The sequence below is a fragment of the Pristis pectinata genome, chromosome 8 (assembly GCF_009764475.1).
Source record: "Pristis pectinata isolate sPriPec2 chromosome 8, sPriPec2.1.pri, whole genome shotgun sequence".
In the NCBI taxonomy this organism is placed as follows: Eukaryota; Metazoa; Chordata; class Chondrichthyes; order Rhinopristiformes; family Pristidae; genus Pristis; species Pristis pectinata.
In genome coordinates this window covers 51435438-51460411 of record NC_067412.1, presented here as the reverse complement: position 1 = coordinate 51460411, position 24974 = coordinate 51435438, and the positions used below count along the sequence as shown (strand labels likewise).

The window sequence follows — 24974 nt, the reverse complement described above, 5'->3', positions numbered from 1 at the left end:
TCGTACGTGCGGGTTGTCCGCAAGTCGGGTGTTCGTAACCCGCGGACGACCTGCAGTGATAACGAATACATGCCCTGTATAAATTCATGCAGCACTGAAACCCCATGTGCTATTCCAGAGCTCCTGCAAACAAAGTCATGATGGGTCTTGCCTGGAGATTCCCCCTGGTTTCCGTCACTTCCCACGGCAGTAATGCTGCCTTGTACCGGGGACATTGCAATAAGGTTCTCCCCTCAGGTTATTGCTTGTTATCTGTCATTCACTACTCTTTACTCCTTACACATCTGCAGTCCCACCAACTAAGTTAACCACCGATTTGGTTGCTTTACCCGTGCCGGGAGCATTCCCGGGTCGTGTTTTGACCAAGCCGGCTCCCCGCCCGTCCGTCCGTCACTCACTCACTGGACCAACCCCCGAACTTCCGGTCAGCTCGCTCCCAACCGCCCCAACGCGCGCGATGGAAGTGACGTTCATGGCGACCAATCGGAAGAGTGCGTCAGGCCGACCAATGAGGGCGGGAGGGGCGAGGCGGGCGGAGCGTGGCAGAGGACGGCGATCGCCGTGCGCACCGCGGCGGGAGGACGGCGGGGTCCTGGTGAGGTAAAGAAGTAGCGGCGTATAGTGGGGAGGGGTGGGGGTGTCAGAGGCTGTGACAGATGGGCACTCAGCCTGCCCGCAGCAAGGAGGGAGCTGGGCCTGAGATCGTACTGTCGTTCCGCTCTCGGTGGAAGAGTTTGACAGGAACCGGTTAAAGTGCGGCCACAAGCCCCAGGCCTGACCTGGCCCGCACCGTCCCGAGTTAGTTCATCGGCAGATGTTACCCCCCAACCCCCCCACCCCCTCGCCTCTTCATCCTTGGCTTGCTGGTGGCATTTACACATACTTGCCGTTGTGATTTGTTGTTGTCCTGCTGCCCGCTGTCAAATCCGTGCCTTTTGCCTATAATAATGTGTAATCTACAAAAATAAAAAGTGCGGCTGTCTGCGTCCAGCTGCCTTGCTTCATTTTGTGTCCACAAAGTTCAGTCAACTTACAAGAGAAGTCCTGTTGAGTCCCCCTTCCCCTATGGTTGTCAATTAGTTTGTACTGAAAGAGTCCAGGGTCACGGTTGAACCTTCAAGTAAAGGCGAGTTGAAGGTTTGGGCACTGGAGTGGGAAAAACAGGGATTATTGAACGAATGAACTGATTCCTGTAAGTTTTGTTCCCCCCTGTGTTTCACTTATCGATTATTGGTGTAATTTATTATGTAGATTTTGTCATGTAAACATGTCACGCTGCAATTTAGCTCTCCTACCAGCAGGGGTGTGTCAGGGCCTCCCAAGTCTGCTGGACAAGCTGCAAGTTTGCATTGACTGCAGTAGATATAAATGTAGGAATTTGTAATGAAAGTAGTCAAAAAAGCCTGCAGGTTTTGTTTTGAAAATGTTTGTTTTGTAATTGAGAACGAGATGTTCTGTCACACAGTTTGTGAGTTGAAACAATATCAAGATATCATAAAGTCTCAGTAAATTATGTCATGTTAAAACATGCTGTTTAAAAACTGAATACCGTACTTGCAGTAAATAGTTAATACAGTGATATGAAAGAGGATAAAATAATTGGGTCCACCTTGTTTTAGGAGCATAAGGAATGCAGTAACTGTGAAGAGTGAGGACATAGTCAAGTATATCATTTGATTTATTTCTCAAATTTGTATATATAACATTGTGCCCACTGTATTTGAAAAATTGTTTATTAGGTCAGGCGTGTTCGTCACATTTAAAGTCAGTTTTGACTTCAAAGAACTCTTACATTAGTGTCAAAATCGGTAGGGAGATATTTGCATGGAAGGGGTGATGTGTAGAAGTGGAGGAAGGTGGCATTTCCTCAACAGAGTCAGTAATTTTAGTGAGTTACACAATCGTATGGATCAGGAAGATTTGATTTTTCTTTTGTGAAGGAATCTGCCAAAAACAACTGTAATGGTTGAAGCAAAGTGGAGTTATTTGACATCCAGGCTAGATGATGCCAGTTAAAACAAAAAATGCCGGAAACACTCAACAGGTCAGGCAGCACCTGTGGAAGGTGAAACGGGATTAAAATTTCAGGTGCAGAACTGTTCCTCAGAACTTCCCCATCTGACAAAGGGTTCCAGAATCAAGACTAAGGATATTTAATATTAGATCTGGGCTGTTTCAGAGAGCAGTCATGAAGTATTCAAATGAAGACTAGTGTTAGTTGCGAATTCTCTGTTCAACGAAGCTCTGAATGCTGGTTCAAGTGAAAGTTTTAAGATTGTAATATTTTGGTTAAGTAAAGGTATGGAGAGAGATGCAGCAAAGGCAAGTAGAGACATAGTGTGCATCAGCCATTTTTTAGTTGTATGGTATGACAGGCTGGAGGGACTTAATTGACTTCTCCTGTTTCTTGGCTTGGGATACTGTTCAAACATGAGGATCAGGAATAGGCCACTTGACCCATCGAGCCTGTTCTGCCATTGTTCTGCAATGCAACTCCAATTTCACATTTCCTGCCCACCAATCAACCTCAGCCTTAGAAATGTTCGGAGACTCTGCTTCCATTGCCCTTTAAGAAGAGAGTTCCAAAGATTCATGACTCTCCTGAGAGGAAACAAATGCCTCAGTTCTCTTAACTGGGCAACCCTCTTCTGTGAAACAGTGCCCCAAATTCTAAATCCTCCTACAAGAGGAAGCACTTTGTCCATATCCACCCATTCCTGCATATTATGACAAAGTAAAATTCAGCACATTGGGCCTATGCAGGCTCTCAGCAGCCCCATTTTCTCCCTCTTTTCTTGCAACTTATTCTCACCTGAGTGCCCTTTAATTCTTTTGCCACTTAGCTTCACAAATGGATGATTTTACAATAGTCAATAAACCTACCAACATATCTTTGGGATGTGAAGGTAACAGGAGACTTAATGGAAACCTATGCAGTCACACAAGGAAAACATGCCAACTCCAAATGGACTGCATCAGGGTCATGGTTGAATTTGGGCCCTTGGCAGCAGAGTTAACTGCTGTGCTATCTTTTTGCTGCAAAGACCTCACATGATCTAATATGTTTCAATCAGGTCTGCTCTCTTTTAAATTCTAATGGATACAAGCCTAGCCAATCCTTCCTTGTAAGAAAACTCACCCATTCCAGGTAATGGTCTCGTAAACCTTATCTGAACTGTTTCCATTGCATTAACATCCTTACATAAGGAGACCTGTGCTGCAGACAAGGTATTACTGAAGACTCGTGACTGGAGTATAAGCTCCCTTTTTTTTGTATTCATTTACTCTCATAATGAATAACATGCTGGTAGCTTTCCTATTTACTTCCAAGTGCATTTGCCATTAGATAGTAACATTGCATTTCTAACTTGGATCTCCCTAGACATATTTGATTCCTCCTACATTCTTGTGTGGTCTCCCTGTTTAACCCTCTCCATCCCTGTTCCTCCATCTTAATAAGTCTCAAATGGTCCATGGCTTCATAAAGCTCAGTACCCTACTAAATCTTGGTACCTGCTTTTTTCCCTTTATTGTCACTATAAATATTTATACCCTATATGTATCTTCCAGTGCCCATTTTGGTGATTTTCAATGACAGTACAAACAAAATTTGTATTTGAATCACAAAAATAAAAGTTCAATGTTGATTATATCTACCCTTACATATAGAACTTTTCCGGTTTTATTTTATTTTAAAAGAGTACCAATGAAAAATGTCATCAAAAGCCTATTGAGTTTGGAAAGGTAACATACATCTTTAGGCATGACTGCACGTTTAGTTCCTTTAAGCATCATTGCTTAGTACATCGTATCTGTTTTATAATTGATGTATGGAAGTTTGAAGCCGTTTTGCATTTGAACTGTGGCAACCATGCAATAAACAAGCATCAGCTGATCACTTGAGTTTCAGAACTGCTCTAAAACTTCTAGCAGTTCCAGCTGTGAAATGATTTTCTTTCTCTAAAACATTTTCAGATTCCTCTACCCCTCCCTTAAAGTTGAACTGATTTATCACTGTTACTAAGCAATGCCAGGTAGCATTTGTATAGTATTTGTATACCATTTTGCTTGTGGAAAAAACTTACCTGTGTTGTAATTTTATTTAAATATGCTATGCTGAACTAAAAGGAAAAAATGTCATGGGGAGATTAAAGGCATAGATTGTAAAGAGTTTTGTTTCAGGGAGGACAAGTGGATGAGTCCAGGAATTGATTTGCAGAATGTGGATTCAGCTCTCAATAATGGGAAGAGAGTGGGAAGGCCAGGTTGTAGGTCTGGAAAGAAGTTCAGATACAAGGAGGGGAGTGGCTGTGAAGACTCCAAAGGTTTAAAACAAAATGCAAGGACTGGAAGCTGTGTCACCCTGATTCAGTGCTGACCTCCCATTGCTGAATACAAAGGTTGTGTTTCAAATCTTGTTAAAAGGTGTTAGTGAAAAGTTTAGACTGATAATGTTTCTCCCTAAGGCACCTCTTTGGATTGAAGATGATCTACTTCCACCAAAGTGAAGAGTGGAGGACTCGTGTGCATGAATTCCTTTAATGTGGAGTGGCTGTTGCAAAGGAACTACAATGTAGACTTGACAAAGCAACATCTGCTCCAATGGCATGGATATCTAAGATGATAGAAAAACAGACCTAGCTACTTAGGTTTAACAAATATATTTGTACCCACTCGCACTCCCGCTTCCTCACTCTTCCCCTTCTCTAGCCGCCTTCCTTCCTCAGACTTCAAAGTTACGAAGCACTGAAGGGGTGAAAGATTATTTGAAGGAAGGTGTTTGTTCACTCAGTGCAGTGTGTTTTTGGGTTCAGAGTTGGTTAACTTGCATTGCAGTGGTGAATGAGAATTTACGGCAATGACTTCATTTTGTTTTGAAATACACCTTAGAACCTACTGAGGTTGTGCAAGGTACTAGATAAATGCAAATCTATTTTTTAAGATTTAGCACTCTGAATTTAAAGGTAAAATATGACTAGACAGGACCACTTTCAATATCCCATCTACAAGAAGTTCTTCCACTATTTGTTTGATTTTTATTGAGGTGTATCAAGATTGCAGAAACAGGTGGCATACAACTCAGCAGTTGTGGATTGATGGGATCAGCAGATCACAATACATTCAGTGTTTATCTGCCGTGAACATCAATTTCATAAATGCCCCTGAGGTAATACACTGTCAGACATAGACGTAAATCGTCTTAAATTTGAGGTAAAGGCAATAAAAGCACTTTTGTTCTCCCAGAGTGAGAGCTAATTCTTTGATGCACTTAACAAAGATCTTTACACATGAGATAAATTGTAATAATTAGAAGGCAAAGGAGTCTGTCAATGAAATCCTTTTTCATTTTGAATGCAGTTCAACTGGCTGTTTGGATTTTATCTGAACATACCTTGCTCATGATCTGACTGGTGATTGTAATTCCCTGATATAAAGTCGATCACAGCCAACTGCATCCTGGTTTGGCAATAACTTGAGATCTCTACTCTTAAATTCCAAATTTCAGATAAGATCTTCTAACAATCTGCTCAAAGTGCAATACAGTTGTATCTTTCAGGGTTATGTAAGTTGGGTAATGTCTGCTTGCATATTGTACAGAGGGAGGTGCTGGATCCACTATCTGATGCAGGGAATTTACATAGGGCACACTCTACCAAATAATAATGTATTAATGATCAGATGTTTTAGTTTAGTGATGTAGACTCGGGGATAAATATTGGCCAGAAAACACAACAAGAACTATACAAAACAAGAACTTCACAGATAAGAACAAGAACAGAACAAGAACTTCACCACAGAACTATAATCAAGCCAAACTGGGCTGGTCACTGAAGGTCCAGAGGTAGTTAAGGAGCCTGTGAAAGAATGAAAGAGAGGCAGAGAAGTAGAACAGGAACTACAGGGAACATTCATGATTTGAGTTTCTTGCAGTGGCGATACATTTGCAGAAGATAAGTTCAACCAGGCTTTGAGGGGAATGAGCCAGCAAGCTCATCATGAAGGTTAATTGATAGAGTGAGGAGGCTGATAGTCAAACCTGTTGGATTGGAATAGTTTAAAAACATCTACAAATACTAGAAATCCAGTCAGTGAGGCCCCATCTGCATTATCAGGTGTAGGAGAAAGCTCCTGCAGCAGTATTGAAAGGTGAACAGATAAAACTTCAATGTTTTGGTCTACATTTATTCGTCAAATTCCTCGGTTTTAATTTTTTTTTCCATTGGTATTTGAGGGATTTGTCTGTTTGCAAAATATCTTGTGTATTTCTTCTACAACAAGACCACAACTATTTCTAAGAAGTACTTAAATTGGCTATAAAGTGCCTTACACCATGAAAGGAGTTATTTAATGAAAGTCTTTCTCTATGGTATTGAGGACAAGTGTAATGAGTGAACAGGAATTGATGGATGCGGTGAGGAGAGTGTATTTCAGAGGTGTAATGATGATTGTGTGGTTATACTTGTTTTTATATGGATTTGTAGCTTTTTGTTGAACCATAGTTTGCAATTGTCCATTGCTATCTATTTCTATTGATGAACAATGACTTAATCATCTATTGTTGTTTCCCTTCCATGGAATCAACAGATTTTGCTGTATGCGTACTTTTGAATCGCCCTTTTGGTTCTGTTATTGCTCATACACTTGTCATTGGATTACATTGTAGTTATGGATGTGTTTTATTCAGTCTTGCCTTACCAAATAATTTGATTGCTTAATGCTTTTGAAAATTTACCACCATTTTGTTGGAAGTGTAGAAAGTTCTATGGCACTAAATGAAGTGCAAGTTTCTACAGGTGATTAACTAGCAATTGAAAGATAAACGATTTGTACAAATGGTATCCCTAAAGACGTGAGTAGGAAAGTAGGTTAGGAAATGTTGAGCTTTCAGTAATTTTACAGATTTCAAAACTTAAATGAGTCGTGAGCTGCTTGAAGTATAACCTTGCCATTTTTTTTCTCAATGCTTGAATTGGAGCTGGTGCACATAGTCACAAGCTTTGCACTTCTGATGGAATGGTTACTGCTTCTTAGATGCGAGGCACACAATAGTGTAGATCATCTGGAAGCCAGCAATTGAGCGTTTACTGTTTCACACCAGGCAGGAAGGTTTAAAATACCATTTTAAAAGGAGCTTGTGGCCTTGGAGTTGTGCACTGTTGGAGGTAGACGGGTGCTTTGTTTGGCAGACGTGGACACTTCATCCTCAATCTTCTCTGCTTATTTGTTCTCAGTTTAGTTTTGGTACCCATCTCTGGTGTTTTTCTTTTCCCTGGGGCACATTCAAGCACAATTTCAGATAGCTTTGTGTGAATTAATAGGCCTCTTTTATTTACTGTCCTTTGTTCGGATTACTAAATAATTCAGCGAAAAGACTTGGACTGAATAGTACATGTTCTATTTTGCAATAACATATTGAAGAGATAAATCAGTTTGACTTCTTGGTACGGATTTGTTATACTATTCAGAAGTTGTCAATCTTGCTTGTCATGGATTTAAAATGTCTGTTGAAAAAAAATTTAAAAAAAAACCTTGAAATTGTCTGCCATGGGCTTTGTTGGTCATGTTAACAGAAGTAATTCAGAAAATGGAACCATTTGTTAGTTGCTTATTTTCAATGGCCCCAAACTTATTTCAAGTTGGGGTGATTGGCAGATAACTTTTTTTAGACATTGACATAAGTGCATGCTAATGGATTGGATGTATAATGGAAATGTCCTACATAGATTAAACTAGTTTATGTAAACTGGGTACAACCAGATTACCCTGCTTTAATACTGTACAGTTCTACCTGATTAAAATTGTAATGTGCCATTTGCAAGGATGTACTTAGTTTCCTAAAGTAGTACAGCAATGGATGATATGGCAATTAAAATTATTTTCTCACTAATCATAACAAAGTAGGATTTAATGCTGTACTTGAAACAGCAGCCTGTTATTTGGCACTTACAGTCATAGTCATACAGTATGGAAACAGGCCCTTTGGCCCAACCGGTCCATGCTGACCAAGATGCCCGATCCAAGCTGGTCCCATTTGCCAGCATTTGGCCCATAACCTTCTAAACTTTTCCAATCCATGTACTTGTCCAATTGTCTTTTAAAAGTTGTTATTGTACCTGCCTCAACCACTTCCTCTGGCAGCTCATTCCACATGGATACCACCCTTTGTGTAAAAAAAAGTTACCCCTCGTGTTCCTCTTAAATCTTTCCCCTCAATGTGGCGACACTTGCGGGCTGCCCCCAGAATACTCTACGCAAAAGATGCATTTCACTGTGTGTTTCAATGTACATGTGACTAATAAAGATATCTTATCTCACCTTAAACTTACACCCTCTAGTTCTTGATACCCCAACTCTGGGGGGGGGGGGGGGGGGTGGGAGACTGAGTGCACTCACCTGATCTATGCCCCTCATGATTTTATACACCTCTGAGATCACCTCTCAGTCCCCTATGCTCTAAGGAATAAAGTCCTATCCTGTCCAACCTCTCCCTATAACTCAGTCCCTCAAGTCCTGGCAGCATCCTTGTAAATCTTTTCTACACTCTTTCCAGTTTAATAAAATCTTTCCTATAGCAGGATGACCAAAATTGAACACAATACTCCCAAGTGTGGCCTCATCAGCTTCCTGTACAACTGTACTATGACCTTCCAACTTCTATACTCAATGCCCTGACTTATGAAGGTGAGTGTGCCAAAAGCCGCCTCCACCACCCTGTCTACCTGTGACTCTACTTTTAGTGAACCATGTACTTGTACTCCAAGATCCCTCTGTTCTACAGCAGTCCCCAGGGCTCTTCTGTTCACTGTGAAAGTCCAACCTGGATTTGACTTTCCAAAATGCAACAACTCTCACCTATCCAAATTAAACTCCATTTGCCATTCCTCAGCCCACTTACTCAGCTGATCGAGGTCTCCCTGTAATTTTGGTAACCTTCATTGTCCACTATACCACCTATTTTAGTGTCATCTGCAAACTTACTAACTATGCCTTGTACATTCTTATCCAAATCATTGATATAGATGACAAACAACAATGGGCTCAGTACGGACCCCTGAGGCACACCACTAGTCACAGGCCTCCAATCCAAGAAACAACCTTATACCATCACCCTCTGCTTTCTACCATCAAGCCAATTGTGTATCCAATTAGCCAGCTCTCCCTGGATTTCATGTGATCTAACCTTCCAGAGCAGCCTATCATGTGGAACCTTATCAAAGGCCTTAATGAAGTCCATATAAACCATGCCTACCACCCTGCCCTCATCAACTTTCTTGGTCAGCTCATCAAAAAGCTAGATCAAGTTTGTAAGATGTGATCTCCCATGCAGAAAGTCATGCTGACTACCCCTAATCAACCCCTGTCCTTCCAGATTAACGTATATCTTACACCTCAGAATCCTCTCTAGTAATTTACCTACTAAAGATGTTAGACTTACTGGCCTATAGTTCCCAAGTTTTTCTTTGCTGCCCTTCTTAAATAAAGGCACAATGTTCGCTACTCCAGTCTACTGGCACCTCACCCGTGGCTAATAATAATGCAAATATCTCAGCCTGGGCTCCTGCAACAACTTCTCTAGCCTCCCACAGTGTTCTTGGATAAACCTGGTCAGGCCCTGGAGATTTGTCTACCTTCATACCTTTTAAGACATCCAGCACTTCGTCTACTGTAATGCAGACTATCCCCAAGACCTCCCCATTTACCTTTCCTAGTTCTGAAATCTTCATGCCTTTTTTTGTGGTTTAAAAACAGGAGAAACATTCATTAAGGACCTTGCCCGTCTCCTGCAGCTCCACACAAAGGTGTCCCCTTTGGTCTTTGAGGGGATCTATTCTCTCTCTAATTACTCTTTTTCCCTTAATATAAAATCTCTTTGGCTTTTCCTTAATCTTCTGTCAAAGTTATCTCATGCCTGCTTTTTGCCCTCCTGATTTCCTTCTTGAGTACATTTCTGCATCCCTTATACACCTCCAGGGATTCACTTGATCCCAGCTGCCTGTACTTGACCCATGCTGTCTCCTTTCTCCTGGCCAGGGCCTCAATGTCCCTCATCATCCAGGGTTCCCTACTCCTACCAGCCTTGCCCTTCACTCTCACAGGAACATGCAGATCTTGTGCTCTCACTGCAGCCGGCCTGGCCGCAGGGGCTGTGTCATGTCAAACGAGGAGAATTACAAAGTGATCATCCGGAACCTGACTGATGAGAAGGAACATTGTGCGTTGGGGACTGAGGGCAACGTCAAGAGGAAGATCCGCAAGGCCGTTGCTCTCTACGTGGTGCAGCGTGGAACCCTGTACTACCAGAAGGACTGTAAGGACCGCGATGAGTTTAATGAGGTGGTGCTGATGGCCAGCACTCTCTGGGAGCTGATTGCCTTGTTCCACGGAAGTGCCAAGGGCTTCCATTTCACCTGGGACCAGACGTGGAGGAACGTCTCAGAGCTACTGGTGGAGCGGTATATTTAAGCAAATGAAAGACTATATCAAGGAATGTATTCAATGCAAGGAAAAGATTGATCGAAACAAGTCAGTATCTGCTGATACAATGGAAATCCTGGAACAGATAGGCATAGATGCTCCAGGGTGGGTAATGGCAATGAAACTGATGATGAGTTGAGTAACTCTGAGGGAAGATCTGATGCTCCCCCAAGGCCTACCAGAAAGAAAACAGTCCCAAAGCAGGGATTAGTGTTTGTGGATACCAAAGGCCTTGTGAAACACAGTAAAGAAACACTGTCAAATAGTGTTATAGCAATTGAATTTTCAGAAGCTCTCCCACCAATTCTGTGATGTCACACTCCTGACTGAGGGAGAGGAGTAAAAAGCACACAAGTCCATTCTGGCAGCAAGCAGTGAATATTTTGGGGAGCTCTTCATCGAAAAGGGAGCAATCTCCAGTCCTGAAGCTGTTGTGGACCTTTCAGGGTTTAATAAAACAACTTTTTTTCCATTGTTGGAATTTGCCTACACGTCTGTGTTAGCATTTGATTTCTGCCATGTGGCTGATGTTGCCATATTGGCACGTCATCTACTAATGCATGAAGTTCTGAAGATATGTGAACATGCACATAAACAGCTGGAGGAAAGAAAGATTACTGTGTGCCAAACGGGAGATGTAAAAACTGTAATTCCAGAATCCATGGTGCAGAAGTGGAGTTGCCTATGGATGTTAATACTTTAGAACATCCAGAGCCTAAAGCTATTGAAAACACTGCTGATGGCTCCATAACTGTGGTACTATAAGAGTCTATTACAAATTCCTGTACCTGCTGAGGCCTCTGCCTCTGGTGTAGAAGCTGAGATCCCAAAAGAAGGTGTAACGTATAAATCAGAAGTGGCACATACAATTTAAGAACTGGCGGTTCAGCAGATTCAGGGTATTCTGGACTGCTGTGTAGAAGTCAGTGGTGGTGAAAACAGTCAGGTTTATGACCAAATTGAACCAGTGGAGTCTAGTGTAAGTATGCCAAATCTGGAAAGTACAGAAAATAATGCCCAGGATGTGGCAGAAACTCCTGCTGTTGAACAGATGGATGTGCGTACTGTAAATGGGATTGAGCATCAAGTAAAGGAGTTACCAGAGTACAGGTGCATCAGGTGTGCCAAAATGAAAGCATGGTAGGCCACCAAAATTACATGATATACAGAAAACTGTTACTGTTGCCTCTTCTTCCAAATACCTCTTATATGATGCTTACAAAAGCAAGTTTTGACAATGTACTTTGGCTGAAGATGAATATATTCCATTACACAAAGGCACGGAGAAGTTGCGAGGCAGAAAAAGCAACTTAAAATCTGCAACACAACAGGCTGCCCAAAAATTGGTGGAGAGAGGTAGAAAGATGCACCCAAAACAAACCACTGTTGAAGGAGATGATGCAGAGGTGGACCATAAATGTAATGAATGTGGAAAGGCTTTCCAAAGCATTACACCTTGATGATGCACATGATGACCTACAAAAGAATCAAGAAATTTGAATGTCCACTCTGAGGAATTCTTCTACAAAGCTTCTCTGCTTTTTCATCTTCTGCACCACAAAAGGAGCAGTGAGCAAATAGATGAGAAACCTGGGGGAAGGACAGATGGTACTTGGGTGGAAAACAGCACAATTTTTATTACAATTTTCAGTTGCTTATTACTTTCCCAGAGTTGTTTTTCCAGTTAAATATTTCAACAGAAAATAACTTTTTTTTGTCAGTTGTCAGTATCATCATAAGTTGGTGGCAATCGTTATACATGTTTAACCATAAATATCAGGACTAAGAAGGAACAATTTTGTGCAGAGAGCAGTGAATTTTTGGAATTCTTTACCTAACGGCGGGTGGGGTAGAGACTCACTTGTTGACTATGTTCAAGACCAATATTTGTAGATTTTTGGATATTAAGGGAATTAAGAAATCAGACGAGAATGGTGGAGCTTAAACAGAACATCAGTTGTGATTTTATTGAATGGCAGAGCAGGTGCAATGGGCCAAATGTTTTTTTCTTGCTTTTTTTTTAAAATCACTTTTCACTGAAAATTCTTAGAACGTTGCTTGGAATCCTGAATTTTGAAATGTTATACTGAATGAATTATTACGAACACATACATCTTTTACAGTCAGACATGAAGGTTTCCCATTAAGCAGCAGTGGCATGTGTCCTTTTGTTTGAGTTAACAAATGTGCATTTTCTAATCAAAAATGTTGATCTTTGGAAAATGTGCTTTCTTAAAGAATACTATGTTTAAATGTAACAGCAATTTCATAGACACAATGATGATGCTTCTGATTTTAGTATGGGTGCAGTTGCCAAGTTGACTTTGAAGTAAAGCAGACCTTGGGAGTGTGAGTATTTTGTAGCTCTACTGCATACAGATTAATGCAGATGCCCTTGTGATTCAACTAATGTATGTAGCAGGAATAATACTGGAAGTGTAATCGCCATGTTTATTAATAAACTGTGTGATTTTAGCTAGTAAATGTAATTTCAAATACATTATGAATAAGCCCTACTAAGTTAATCAGTTTTGAAAAATCAGCAACAGGAACACTGATTGTAGTTTCACTGTTCTAATTTGTAGTAAAATGTTTTGTCATAAAACATAGTTCTGGAACATTTGAGGGCATTTTGTGCTTCAGTTCTTTCAACTAGAACCAGCGTACTACATGAGTGCACAATAATTGGATAATAAAACTTATTTTTCAACATTTATAACTCAAACGTTATGAGAGGTAGGGGCATGGAGGAGTGTCCCAAAAACTGGGATGTTGGTGGGGGAAGGTTGAGGTAAGCCTAAAGTTGCCCATAATTAAGGAAAATGTTAAGTTAAGTGAATAAGTTGCATAAACTCGGCTTGTTTCCGCTTGAGTAGGTGGGGTTGATAAGTGAATTGACTGAGTTGTTTAAAATGTAAAAATGATTTGATAGGGTAGATGCAGAGAAACTAATTCATCTGGTGGGTGAACTTGAGAACTAGGAAACGTATTCTTAAATAAAAATAGAAAATGTTAAAAATCTTCAACAGTTTAGGCAGCATATGTGTCACAAACCAGCAACAAAAGAAACACACTGAGTATGATTCAGTGTTAAAAACTATTTTATTAATCACTACTTATGATAATACGTAAAATAAAAGTAAAAATGTTAGTATGTTAGAATTCAAAAATGTTAAACCTTGAACGTTAACCCCAAAACTAAACTCGTCTGTGTGTGTGACAAAGTCCAAAACTCCAAGATCCAGAATGGTTCTTAAAGTTCAGTTCCGCAAGCCATAAGGTGAAACATGAGCAAGGGCTTCTTCAACAGCCACCGTTGTCTGAAGATAAGATGTAGATGTAGAAAAACATAGAGAGAGTACATACGAAATCCAAATGTTCCACGATGGAACCCAAACGACACTCCAGTGTTTACTCGGTAGTGACTTCCTCACCCCGAAAAGCATCCGAACCGTGGTTGTCCACACACAAATCCCTGTTTCCTTCTACAGGTCAGCAACAAAGTGAACTCCACCGGATTACTTCCAACTTCCATACATGGATTTCAGTGGCAAACACAGTTATTGTTTCTCATCCATCGATAGAGAAAACAAGCAGGCTGGTGTCTCTCTCCCTTCTCTCTCTCTCTCTTTCTTCTTCTTCTAACCTCTTCAACAACGTCATTACGTCCTTTATCTTCTATTGACGTAAGCACGCCCCACACACACATACACACACGCTGTCTATCTTAAAGGGACTTTCACTGAGTCCGTAACATATGTGAAAAAACTAACATTTCAGGTCAACGACCCTTTGTCAGAATCTGAACAGTTCTGATTTGCTGCACTCGTTGTAGTGATGATATTGCCACAATGCTCCTGTAGTGTGTTGATTCAGAATTGTGACTCAGTGATGATGAAGACGGCATATGTTTTCTTCTGGACATAGTGATATCTAAGGACTTTGGGAAATGTGGAATTCCCACTCTTCACCTACTACTCTTGGTTTTCCAGGTGGGGTTGAGTTGGGAAAGGTTGCTGAAGAAGACTTAACAAGTTGCTACTGCATAATTAATTGTACATACAGTAACCATAAAACGTCAGGGTGCTGGTGTGGATGTTTAAGCAATGGGAAGGGCTGCTGACCACATTATAAATGCATGTAATCAAAAACTAAATACAAACTATTAATGGGTAACAAGACATTATTATGCCAGCTACTTGATTTTTCTAGTTTTTGTGTTTTAAGCTCTCTCAGTTTACTAAACTGAGGTGTTTTACCTTTCCTGGAGATTTTCTTTTAATAGAAGAGATGTGATTCGGTCCAAGAAATTCCCCTGCAGATATTGATCAGGTTTGGGTCCAGCAGTAATTTCCAAATGATAGTATCAGGGATCTAAAGGATAATAGCATCGTCATTGCAGAAAATGTGTTCTAATGGTGTACAATGTAGAAGGTCAAATATGGACAAAGATACAACTTCGGATTCTGCTTTTGACTAAGAGTCACACCAAAATCTTTTGATGGCGAACAGGAGCATGCTACTTATTTATGTATTTTTTTGGCAACTTTGTTTGTATGTTTGTTGTTTTGCTGTTTGCCCTACAACCTTGATTTAAAAATAGTTAAATCTAAATCACTTACACAACCCCTCTCCCCCCACTCTCCCCATTAGCAGCATTGTATGAATATAGAGAGTGAAATTGGAAGGAAAATGTTCAGAAGGGGGCAGATGTAGAAATGTTGTTAAATAGTAAAACTACAAAGGAAGTTCCATCAGCACACCATTTGACTGATTTAATTTATTGCACCAATGTTTGAAGGCAAAGATATATTTGAGCTGTTACCTCATTACACATTGCTTATTTCCAGTTGCTTTGTGTTTAATCTTTTTTAGTTAATTTAAACTACATAATGTTTCTTTTCTAATTCATCTGATTTTCTTTCCTGTAACTTCTATGCAGAAGACCATATTTTGTGATCTAGTGATACCTGACAACATTTATTATCCACAGGAGGAAGGTCTGTGTACCCTTTTGGCACAGTTAGTGGCTGTTTTGCTGTATACAACAATAATAGTCATAAGGACTTGGGGATATTTGCATCTATCTTTCATCTCCTCACTTGTGCCTTTTGATGTCTTGTTACTCAATTATGGTGCCTTTTCTTTCTTTTACTAGAAAACAAGCAAAGAAAAGCTTGGTATTAGGGGCAAGGTTCTGGTCAGCTAGTGAAAGTGGGTCATTTTTTCCATCATTATCAAATCCAGGAACATGTTTGAAGAAAGACATTCCATCTGTTGTCTTTCTGTGTATTGTCCTCAAGCAAAAAATGGCTTGAGATTAGAAGTTTTATCTTTTTTTGATAAATTCCATAAAGAGATTTGTGCATTTGACTGAAGGCATAGTCTTTGCCCTCCACTACAAACTCCAATTCCACCTAGCATACCTTTGTCCAAGACTGATCCAGAGCATTTATCACCTCAGCATTCCATTTTAACCTGAGATATGCTACTAATCCCAAAGCTCTTGTCTTGCAACAAAGATCACTTTTCTTTAACATTACCCATCTTTTCCTTGCCTCAGTCTTAATACTGCTGAAATCATTATTTGTTCCTTTGGACTTTCTAGTGCTCTCCTCGTCAGTCAATATATATCACTTGACTCCAAGTTCTGTTTCATTATTACCTATCCTGTGAACCACAGTGGTTCTTAGTCCAGCAGTGTCTTAAACTGTAGCCTTGGTCCCCTCTGTTTCAAGTCTAATCTCTTACAGCCCTGACGCTATTTTAGAGTATCTATTCCTCTCACCCTGGACTTTGGTGTAAATCTGGTTTAATTCTGTTCTGTCATTTGCTGTTACACCTTCAGTTTGCCAGACTCAGAACTTTTGAATTTTCTCCCCAAACTGTTCAGCTTGACCACCCCTCTATCCTTTTAAGAGATTCCTTGAAACCTATCTAGTCCACTTCAGATAACATTTTCTAATATCTTCTTCTGTACTCAATGTCAAATTTTGTGTATCGGCACTCTTGTGTATGTCTTAGAACAATTTCCTCAGTTGAGGATGCGGCAAAACTAAAGATGTTATTTGTTTTCATTATTTGTACTTGCGTTATTGTTCAGGACTTCGAGTTCAAATTTGTGGATATCCTGTATTGTGCTACTGCATATTTCACACTTGTATGAAACAATAATAATACTGTTAGTTTTTAGTTTATTTGGAAAACTTGTATTCTTTGCAAGATATATTTGTAAAAATTTAGGTTAGATTCTACTTTTGATCAATTAATGCTCTGGGTTGTATTAACTTGTTACTTGATGAGAGGTCCATAAACACACAGTTTGACAAACAGCTTTTTGTTTCTCTGTTGGTTCTGTACTCATTTTTCAAAAATGTGCTTCCAAACACTCAGTGCAAGCAAGCTTCTATCACCTCTCTCCTTGCCTTGTCTCTGAGCATGCCTTGTCTTTTATCTGGCCAATAGTGGAACTGTTTCTACTTTGGTAGTATTGTTTCTCTTGCCTTCCCTTGAAAGTACTAAGTCAGTAGAGAATCTCTTTGGAAAATATTGAGTTGTTAGTGCTGAGATAGGTTAATCATACCTTACCTCCATCCTTGGCAATTGCCCTAGTTAGCTGACTTTTATTCAGTCCAGAGACCTTTAGTTCTGGGGCCAATTGGGACACTGCAGTGTGATGGCTAGATTTGTTAATGCAGGACAAGCCAACAATCAAAAGCGCTGCTTTATTGATGCGTTACTGTGAAGCCAAGTAAGGTTGGTGAGAGCAGCGGTGAGAGCAGCAGTGACAGTTTGTGTGGGTTAGCATTTGGGATGCAGTTTTAGCCAAAAATGTTTATTGTGCAGATGGAAATTTGATGCTATTTAGGCGAGTTTAGAATAATGAAGTCTTCATGCAACAAAGGTGAGATTAAGATTTTCATTGGTGGCAGGGAATGAAGGATAGAGGCAGGAATTGAAATAGAAATAGGCATCCTTGATAGAGACTGAAACACAATTTGTACTTCAACAATTCATTATAATTCTGTTTTGTTGAATAGCTATGACTGAATGTCCTAATCACATTTTAAGGAACAGTCATAACATTCCATTGCTAATGTTTTACTATAGTATTCCAAGTAAATGTTGTAAAAGAATTGATTTATTTTTTGCTTCAGCAAACTTGTGATTGCTGCTGTTATTGTGCAGTTTTTTGTCAGCGTCTGATTTATAAACTGTGATTGACATTTTTGATGAGGAACAGAGCAAAGCAGCTTAAATCTCACTTAGCAAAATTTCAGTTTACCTGTTTATAGGGACCTATATCTACTTGTGCTGCACAAATCCATTGCTTTTGAAAATGTTCTTGTTGATAGAGGTCCTGTTTGGTAAGCCACAGAGGTATACCATACCAGAACCACCTAGCATTTATATAGTCCCTTCTATAAAATGGCTTAAGATAGTTGACAAGAGTGCATGTAAGAACATACGAATTAGAAGCACAAGTATCCTCTCAGTCCTTCGAGTCTGATACATTTAATAAAGTGATGGCTTATCTGATTGTCATCTCCACTCTGCATTCCCATCTATCTATGGCATCCTTTCATTCCCCTGCTTATTGGGTATCTGTCTACTTCTACCTTAAAGTATTCAAAGACTCTGCTTCCACTTTCTTTTGAGGCCTGTGTTGTGTTGCATGAGGTTTGTGGAACTGGAGATAGTTACAGACATGGGAAGAGGCAGAGCTGTGAATAAATTTGAGCAGAAATATGCTTGCTTCCTAGCAAACGTGTGATTGAAAAGCAAATATTTGAAATAGTTTTATACACCACATGATTTTATTTGCATCCAAGTAACTGGGAGCTCTTAATTTTTTTGAAGATAGTTCGCAAGTAACTTGATTTGATATTGTTAATTCAAGCATGTTTCTTTGCGAGATAATAGTTTTACAAAGATAAAGTCCTGCACTTTGAATTTGAAAGAGGCTAATTTTAATTCAACTCATTCAGCAGGAAATCTGTGGGATCAAGTAGAAAAACAGTATTAGACCCCTCCAAAAATGGACATTAAGTGCATGTGAAAAAAAAATTGACCAATGGAGTTAATGAGTCAATGAGGGGAAACACTAGGTCATCCACATTGACTCTAAGAAACGCAAGTGAGAGCAGTTTCTTGATATTGACAGTCTAGGCTTGGGAGGAGCAAAGGAAGGTGGGTTCAATGCACTAAGAGCTGATGTTGAGGAACAAAAAGTAGTAAAGCTAATGGGACTTGCTTTTATGTCAGGTGAGAGTTGGAATGCAAAACTGAGAAAGTAATACTTCAGTTGCATGAAGTCTTTGTTAAACTCCATCTGGAGTCCATCATTTGGTTTTGGACTCTTGGCCAAGATCTGTTGTCCTTGCAAGTGCAGCCACAGCAGAATGATATCGGTGGTGAAAAGATCATATTTTGAAGATTGGTTTCCTAAACCTGACTTGGATTATCTTGTCTATAGACATTTGAAGGCTAATCTCATAAAGATGTTTAAAATGGCAAGTAGTTTCGGTAACACAGAAATTATTTACTGTTGGAGCTATTTAGAATAAATGAATATGGTCTTAAACCTCAAAGCCAGTCTAGAGGTGAAATGAGGAGGCATTTTGTCACAGTATATTGGCAAATTGGATTCCTTTTAGAAAGGCTGCGAATGCTGTCAGAATTTTTCAAGACCAGGATTGATTTTTGACGGATAACTCATTCAAGGGATATGGATCAGAGGTGAGCATGGTAGCATAGCGGTTAGCACGAAGCTATTACAGCGCCAGCAATCAGGGTTCGATTCCCGTTGCTGTCTGTAAGGAGTTTGTACATTCTCCCGTGTCTGGGTGCTCCGGTTTCCTCCCACATTGCAAAGATGTACGGGTAGGTTAATTTGGGTTTAAAATGGGCGGTGTGAACTCGTTGGGCCGGAAGGGCCTGTTACCACGCTGTAAATAAATTAAAAAAATAAAAATTGAGTGGAGTTACAGATAGGTTGGCTATAATTAGCGCGATGCTATTACAGTGCCAGCAATCGGGGTTCGATTCCTGTTGCTGTCTGTAAGGAGTTTAAGTTCTCCCATGTCTGTGTGGGTTTCCGCTGGGTACTCCGGTTTCCTCCCACATTCTAAAGACGTACGGGTAGGTTAATTTGGGGTTTAAAATGGGCGGTGCGGACTTGTTGGGCCGGAAGGGCCTGTTACCACACTGTAAATAAAACTTAAAACAAAACCTCAGGCTTGAGTCTCTTTCTATGCTATGTGTAAAAGGCACTGAATAATAAAGCTGCAGATTTTTAATCATAGGGCAAATAAGGTCACTTAAAGCCATGAACAATGATGATGAACAGGGAGAATGCTGACTATGCCCTTAAGAAATTTTGCTTGCATGTAAGACAGCAGTTTTCCTTGCAGAACATTGGTAATCTGAATACTAAACACAGCATCTTTAAACGGTAAATCGAGCATTGGGTCTTTAAAGCTGGAGATCATATAATCATTCCTAGTGAAACTGGTCACAAAACACAACCAAGCAGTGTATGGAGCTCTTGAGCTCCTCAAGTGTCAGAATTGAAACTCTAAAGAGTACAAATAGTGGATTGACTAGAAATGTGCCCAAAGGAATTTTGGATTAACATGCATTGCTTTCTCGGTCACTCTCTGCTGTTAGACTTGCTATGTACTTCTAACGTAATCGCAAATGAAACTGACTTGCTTTATCAACAATTTAACTTTCGGTCTTGCAAAGGAATGGGCACCTGAAAAATAGTAGACTGAAATTTGCAGTCGTCGATCACTATTGATTTCCAGGCTTGCATTTGCTTTATTCATAGTACACAGTAGGAATTTAAGGAATCACAGTACCACAGACAGATTGTGGCACAAAATAGGCTATTTGGCTTGTGTCGAGTTCCACACCCCATAATCATGCAGATGCCATTCTATCCACTTGTGTTTGCCACTGTCAGTGAACTATGGACTTGCAGTCCAAAATCCTTCTGGATATCAATGCTGCTAAGGGTCTTGCCATTTATTGTACATTTTCCTCTTGTATTTGACCTTCCAAAATACAACACCTCACACTTGTCCAGATTAAACTCCATCTACCATTTGTCGGCCAAATTTCCAACTGATCCTTGACCTGCTGTATCATTTGATGACCTTCCTCGCTATCCACCAATTTTTGTGTCATCTGCAAACTTACTAATCAGACTGCCTACATTTTCATTGAGATCATTTGTATATGTCACACGCAATGGAGGCCACAGTACTGATCCTTACAGGACACCACTGGTCAGAGAGAAACACTTATCCACCGCTACCCTTTGCCGCCTTTGACCAAGCCAATTTTGTATCCAATTTACCAACTCACAGTGGACCCACCTATCATGAGGGACCTTATCAAATGCTTTACCAAAGTTCACGTGGACAACATACGTTGTCCTACCTTCATCAATCATCATCATCACTTCTCAAAACTCAGTCAGATTTGTGAGAGAGGACCTCCCTCGCACAAAGCTATGCAGACTTTCTAATTGTGAGTAAATCATGTCCCTAAGAATCTTCTCCTAGTAATTCCCCTACAGCTGACATAAGGCTCATCAGCCTGTAATTTCCTGGTTTGCCCTGTTACCTTTCTTAGTGCAGTCTTCTGGAACCTTGCCTGTAGCTAAAGAGGATACAATAATCACGGTCAAGGCTCCAGCAATCTCCTCCTTTGCCTCCCTTGGTAATCTGGGTTAGATTCCATCAGGTCCTGGGGACTTATTCACCTTAATATTTTTCAAGAGATCCAACATCTCCCCCTTAAATATTGATATGCCCTGGAATATCAATATACCCCTCCTTGATCTCTCCATTATTCCCTTCTCCTTTTGGAAAACCTATGCAAAGTACTCTTTTTAAGGCTTCACCCACTTCCTCTGGCTCAAGGCATAGCATCCCTTTTTGTCCTTGAGTGGACCTACTTTTTCCCTAGCCACCATCTTACTTCAAATATGCACTTAAAATGCCCTTCTATTCTATTCATACTTTCATGATTTTAAATACATCTATTCCAACTTATGCAATAATTGAAAATCAAAAACAAAATACAGATGCTGGAAATCTGAAATAAAAATAAAAAAATGTTCAGGACATCTGGAAGTATTTGTGGAAGGAGGACAGAGGTAATGTTTTAGTTTGAACACTTCTTCAGATCTTCTGTTTATCCACATAACTACATTCCCTCATCCCAGAAATCATTTTGATAAGTTTGTTTTTCTCTTTCTAAAGCCTACATATCTTTCTAAAGTGTTATGTCCAGAAATAGATACAATCCTCCACTTGTAGTGAAAAGACTGTTCATGTCTTCCATACTCTTGTACCCTGTACATAATTTTATACAGCCCAAGATTCTGTATGCTTTTTTAAAAATAATTTTCTCAACATTTCCTGTCATGTTCAATGAGCTCTGCATATAAATCAGCAAACCTTTGTTCATGAGCTCCCTTTAGATTAATGTCTTCTGGTTATATTGCCTCTTATTCTTCCAACCAAAATATAACATTCACTTTTCTCTGCATTAAATTTCATCTGCTAGCTCTGCCTATTTCACCAACCAGTCTAAATTTCCTTAAAGTCAACGTAAGAGCAAAATAATAATTAAAAAAATAGAAGCCGAAGTAAGACATTAATCTCTTTGTGCCTACTCTGCATCAATAAGATTATTGCTGATCTTTTGCATTGGCACCACTTTCTTGCACTAGCTCCATGTCTCTTGTTTCCTTTAATATGCAAAAATATGTTGATCTCTGCTGTGAATATACTCAGCAACTTGGGTAGAGAATTCCAGAGGTAAAGTATCTCTGGGTGAAGAAATTTCTGTTCTTTTCTGAATGGCCTACTCCTTATTTTGAACAGTGACCATCAGTTCTTGACATCCTATCCAAGAGAACCATGATTCCTGCCCCCACCCTATAAAGCCTTGCATGAATTTTCTGTTTCCATGAGATCATTTCTCATTCTTTTAAACTAGAAAGTGCAAGCTCAGTCTGTTTAGTCCTGATTGGACAAATATCCCAAGTCTGTTGTTATCTACTACCTTCTTGGTTCACTGCATCTCCAAGGTTAGTGTCATCTCTGAATTTCGAAATTGTGCCATGCACACTAATTCTGCATTATTTTCTGGATACTTGTATTTAAAAAAAAAATCAGTCCTAGTAATGATGTTGGGTAGCTCCACTGTATACTTCCCTCCATTCTGAGAAATCATCTTTCACTATTAATCTTTGTTTCCTGTTATTTAGGCAATTTGGTATCCATGCTGCTACAGCCCCTTGTATTCCATGGGATTAAATCTGATGACATGCCTTTTGCAGTAAAATTTCTGAATAGCCAGATAGCAAAATATAGGAAATACAGGCATCTATGTCACCAGGTAATGTTTGCTACTCTCCTGTTTCACTTGCTGGACCCCGGACCCCAGTCCCCTCATTCCCTTTCCGTTCGCCCAGTTCACTGGATGATTTATTATCACATTGTGTAACATCTAAAATAGTGAATTAAAAGAGCTATTAATAGAAATAACATCCAATAGTCTGATAAGTCTGCCATTCTAGCACTATCAAAATCATCAGCAGGCTGGATTGTTGCTTTGCTGTATATGGCAGTATGTATTGTATGCTTATCAAATGTCTTTTGAAATCCATATATACCACGTCATTTCCTTTATTGCCCTCTATACTTAATTAAAAAGCATTGTTAGTTAGACTTGATTTGTTACAACAAATCCACCCTGGCTTTCTCTCACCAATCCTCACTTGGCAAGTGACTGGTAATTCTTTCAGTGATTATTGTTCCTCAAACTTTCCTTCCGAGCAAGGTTAAACTGACCTGGTTTGTAGATATTGCATTTATTCGTAACCCCTTTTCTGGGTGTAATCTTTGCAATTTTCCAGTCCTTGGGCACCACCTCTGAATGTCTTAATGTTTGGAAAATCATAACTACAGCATCTGCAATTTCCTTCCCCACTTCCCTCAGCAATCTGTGGTGCATCCATCTAGTTCAGTTGATGTATCCACTTCTTAATGCAGTTTATGTTTCTTGTATCTTTTTTTTATCAATTGTTAACCCATCCAGCATTTCTTTATCTTCCTTTGCTTAGGCTGCAGCAGCAAAATTTTCCTTGTAGACACATGTAAGGTTCTCATTCAGCACCTCTGCCATGCCCTCTTCTTCCATGAGAAGATTCCCTTCTTGGCCTCTGGTCCTATATCTCCTGTTACAACATTTTTCTTATATATGTGCTTGTTGAATAAATTTGGATTCTCTTCTACATGTGATACAGCTTTTCTTTGCATCTTATTTTCTCTTTCACTTCTGCTTTGAGGTTCTCACTTGTCTGTTTCCACTTGTGATGGCAATCTGGTGTCTATCATCTGCTCTTGCAGTGGGAAGACAGATGCTCATAGATGTGGCCCTGAATTCCATCATGTCATGGTGCGGTGAGGAGAGTGGTACTGATGTGAGGAATTGGATTGATGAGTCCCAGCCATAGAACAGCTAATAAGACCTTAACAGCCAGCTAGGATCCCACTCCACTTCTCCTCCCCCCTCTCTCTCCCCCCCCCCCATCCCCCCACCAAAGCTAGTATAGCTGATGTCAAAGCTTTCAATATTTTAAATATCTGTGACCTTCATAAACAGTCCCTTATTACAAAACTATTAAATGGAATCAGTGTATGAAAATAATCAATTATTGCAAAGAATATATGAATACTCAAAGCACAAAATATTTGAAATATCTATAAACATTCAAATACCTCACAGTTAAAAGGAATCTAAATGTACTCATTTTATTGGTGGAGAGTGGCTGTGACAGCAGGTTTCCTACTATAATTGGTGAGAAATTGCCTCAACTTGGTGCTCAGTGAGGAATGCAAAACCAAATCAGAATTGTAGAATTACTGGCAGTCATAAACTCTGCATGTAATTGTTTACACTTCCCTTCAAGATCTGTGATTTTTAGCTTTGAAGGCCTCTAACTACTGAGGGATCAGTACATTGAGGAATCAATGCATCTTTTATTGCAGGGAGATTGTCATTGTGCTGACTACAAAAGGTTGTTGGGAAAGGAGGGAGCAGGAGGAAATAAAGACAAATAATGCCTTTAAGAATTTCTAGCACATTGATGCTAAATAAATAAGACCGATTGCTTTAGAGGATTTTACAGGATTCAAATTCATGTGTACTTTAGCTTTCAGAATAAAAGTTGTAAGTGGATGAAATCTAACTCTGCATTTGGTGGTTTGTGGATTTAACCTTTGAATAACAGATGTTCAGACCAGGAAATTACCAGTTTTGATCAATGTCCTCATTGGCTTAGCACAATAGCAGAGCACTGCAACTGGCCTGAAGAACAACAGAGGGAAATGTTAACTACTCCTGATCACCTTCCAGATATTGATACTGGGGGCTTTTGCTCTTGTAAGCACACAAGAAGCAGGGATAGGCCCTTC

General features: G+C 39.8%; 1 protein-coding gene and 1 pseudogene across 3 annotated transcripts in view; both read left to right on the top strand.

Annotated features, from left to right (window-relative positions):
• The first annotated feature begins 471 nt into the window (after window positions 1-471).
• Window positions 472-24974, top strand: part of klhl13 (kelch-like family member 13) — a 177674-nt gene continuing 153171 nt past the window's right edge. Inside the window, exon 1 of one of the 3 annotated variants that reach the window (XM_052022019.1) lies at window positions 472-600. In XM_052022019.1, the coding sequence (XP_051877979.1) occupies window positions 473-600 (128 nt within the window). In that variant the 5' untranslated portion in view covers window position 472. The remainder of the gene's footprint in view (window positions 601-24974) is intronic. The other 2 variants (XM_052022020.1, XM_052022021.1) reach the window with 2 other exon arrangements.
• Window positions 10153-11179, top strand: LOC127573193 (zinc finger and BTB domain-containing protein 11-like; annotated as a pseudogene).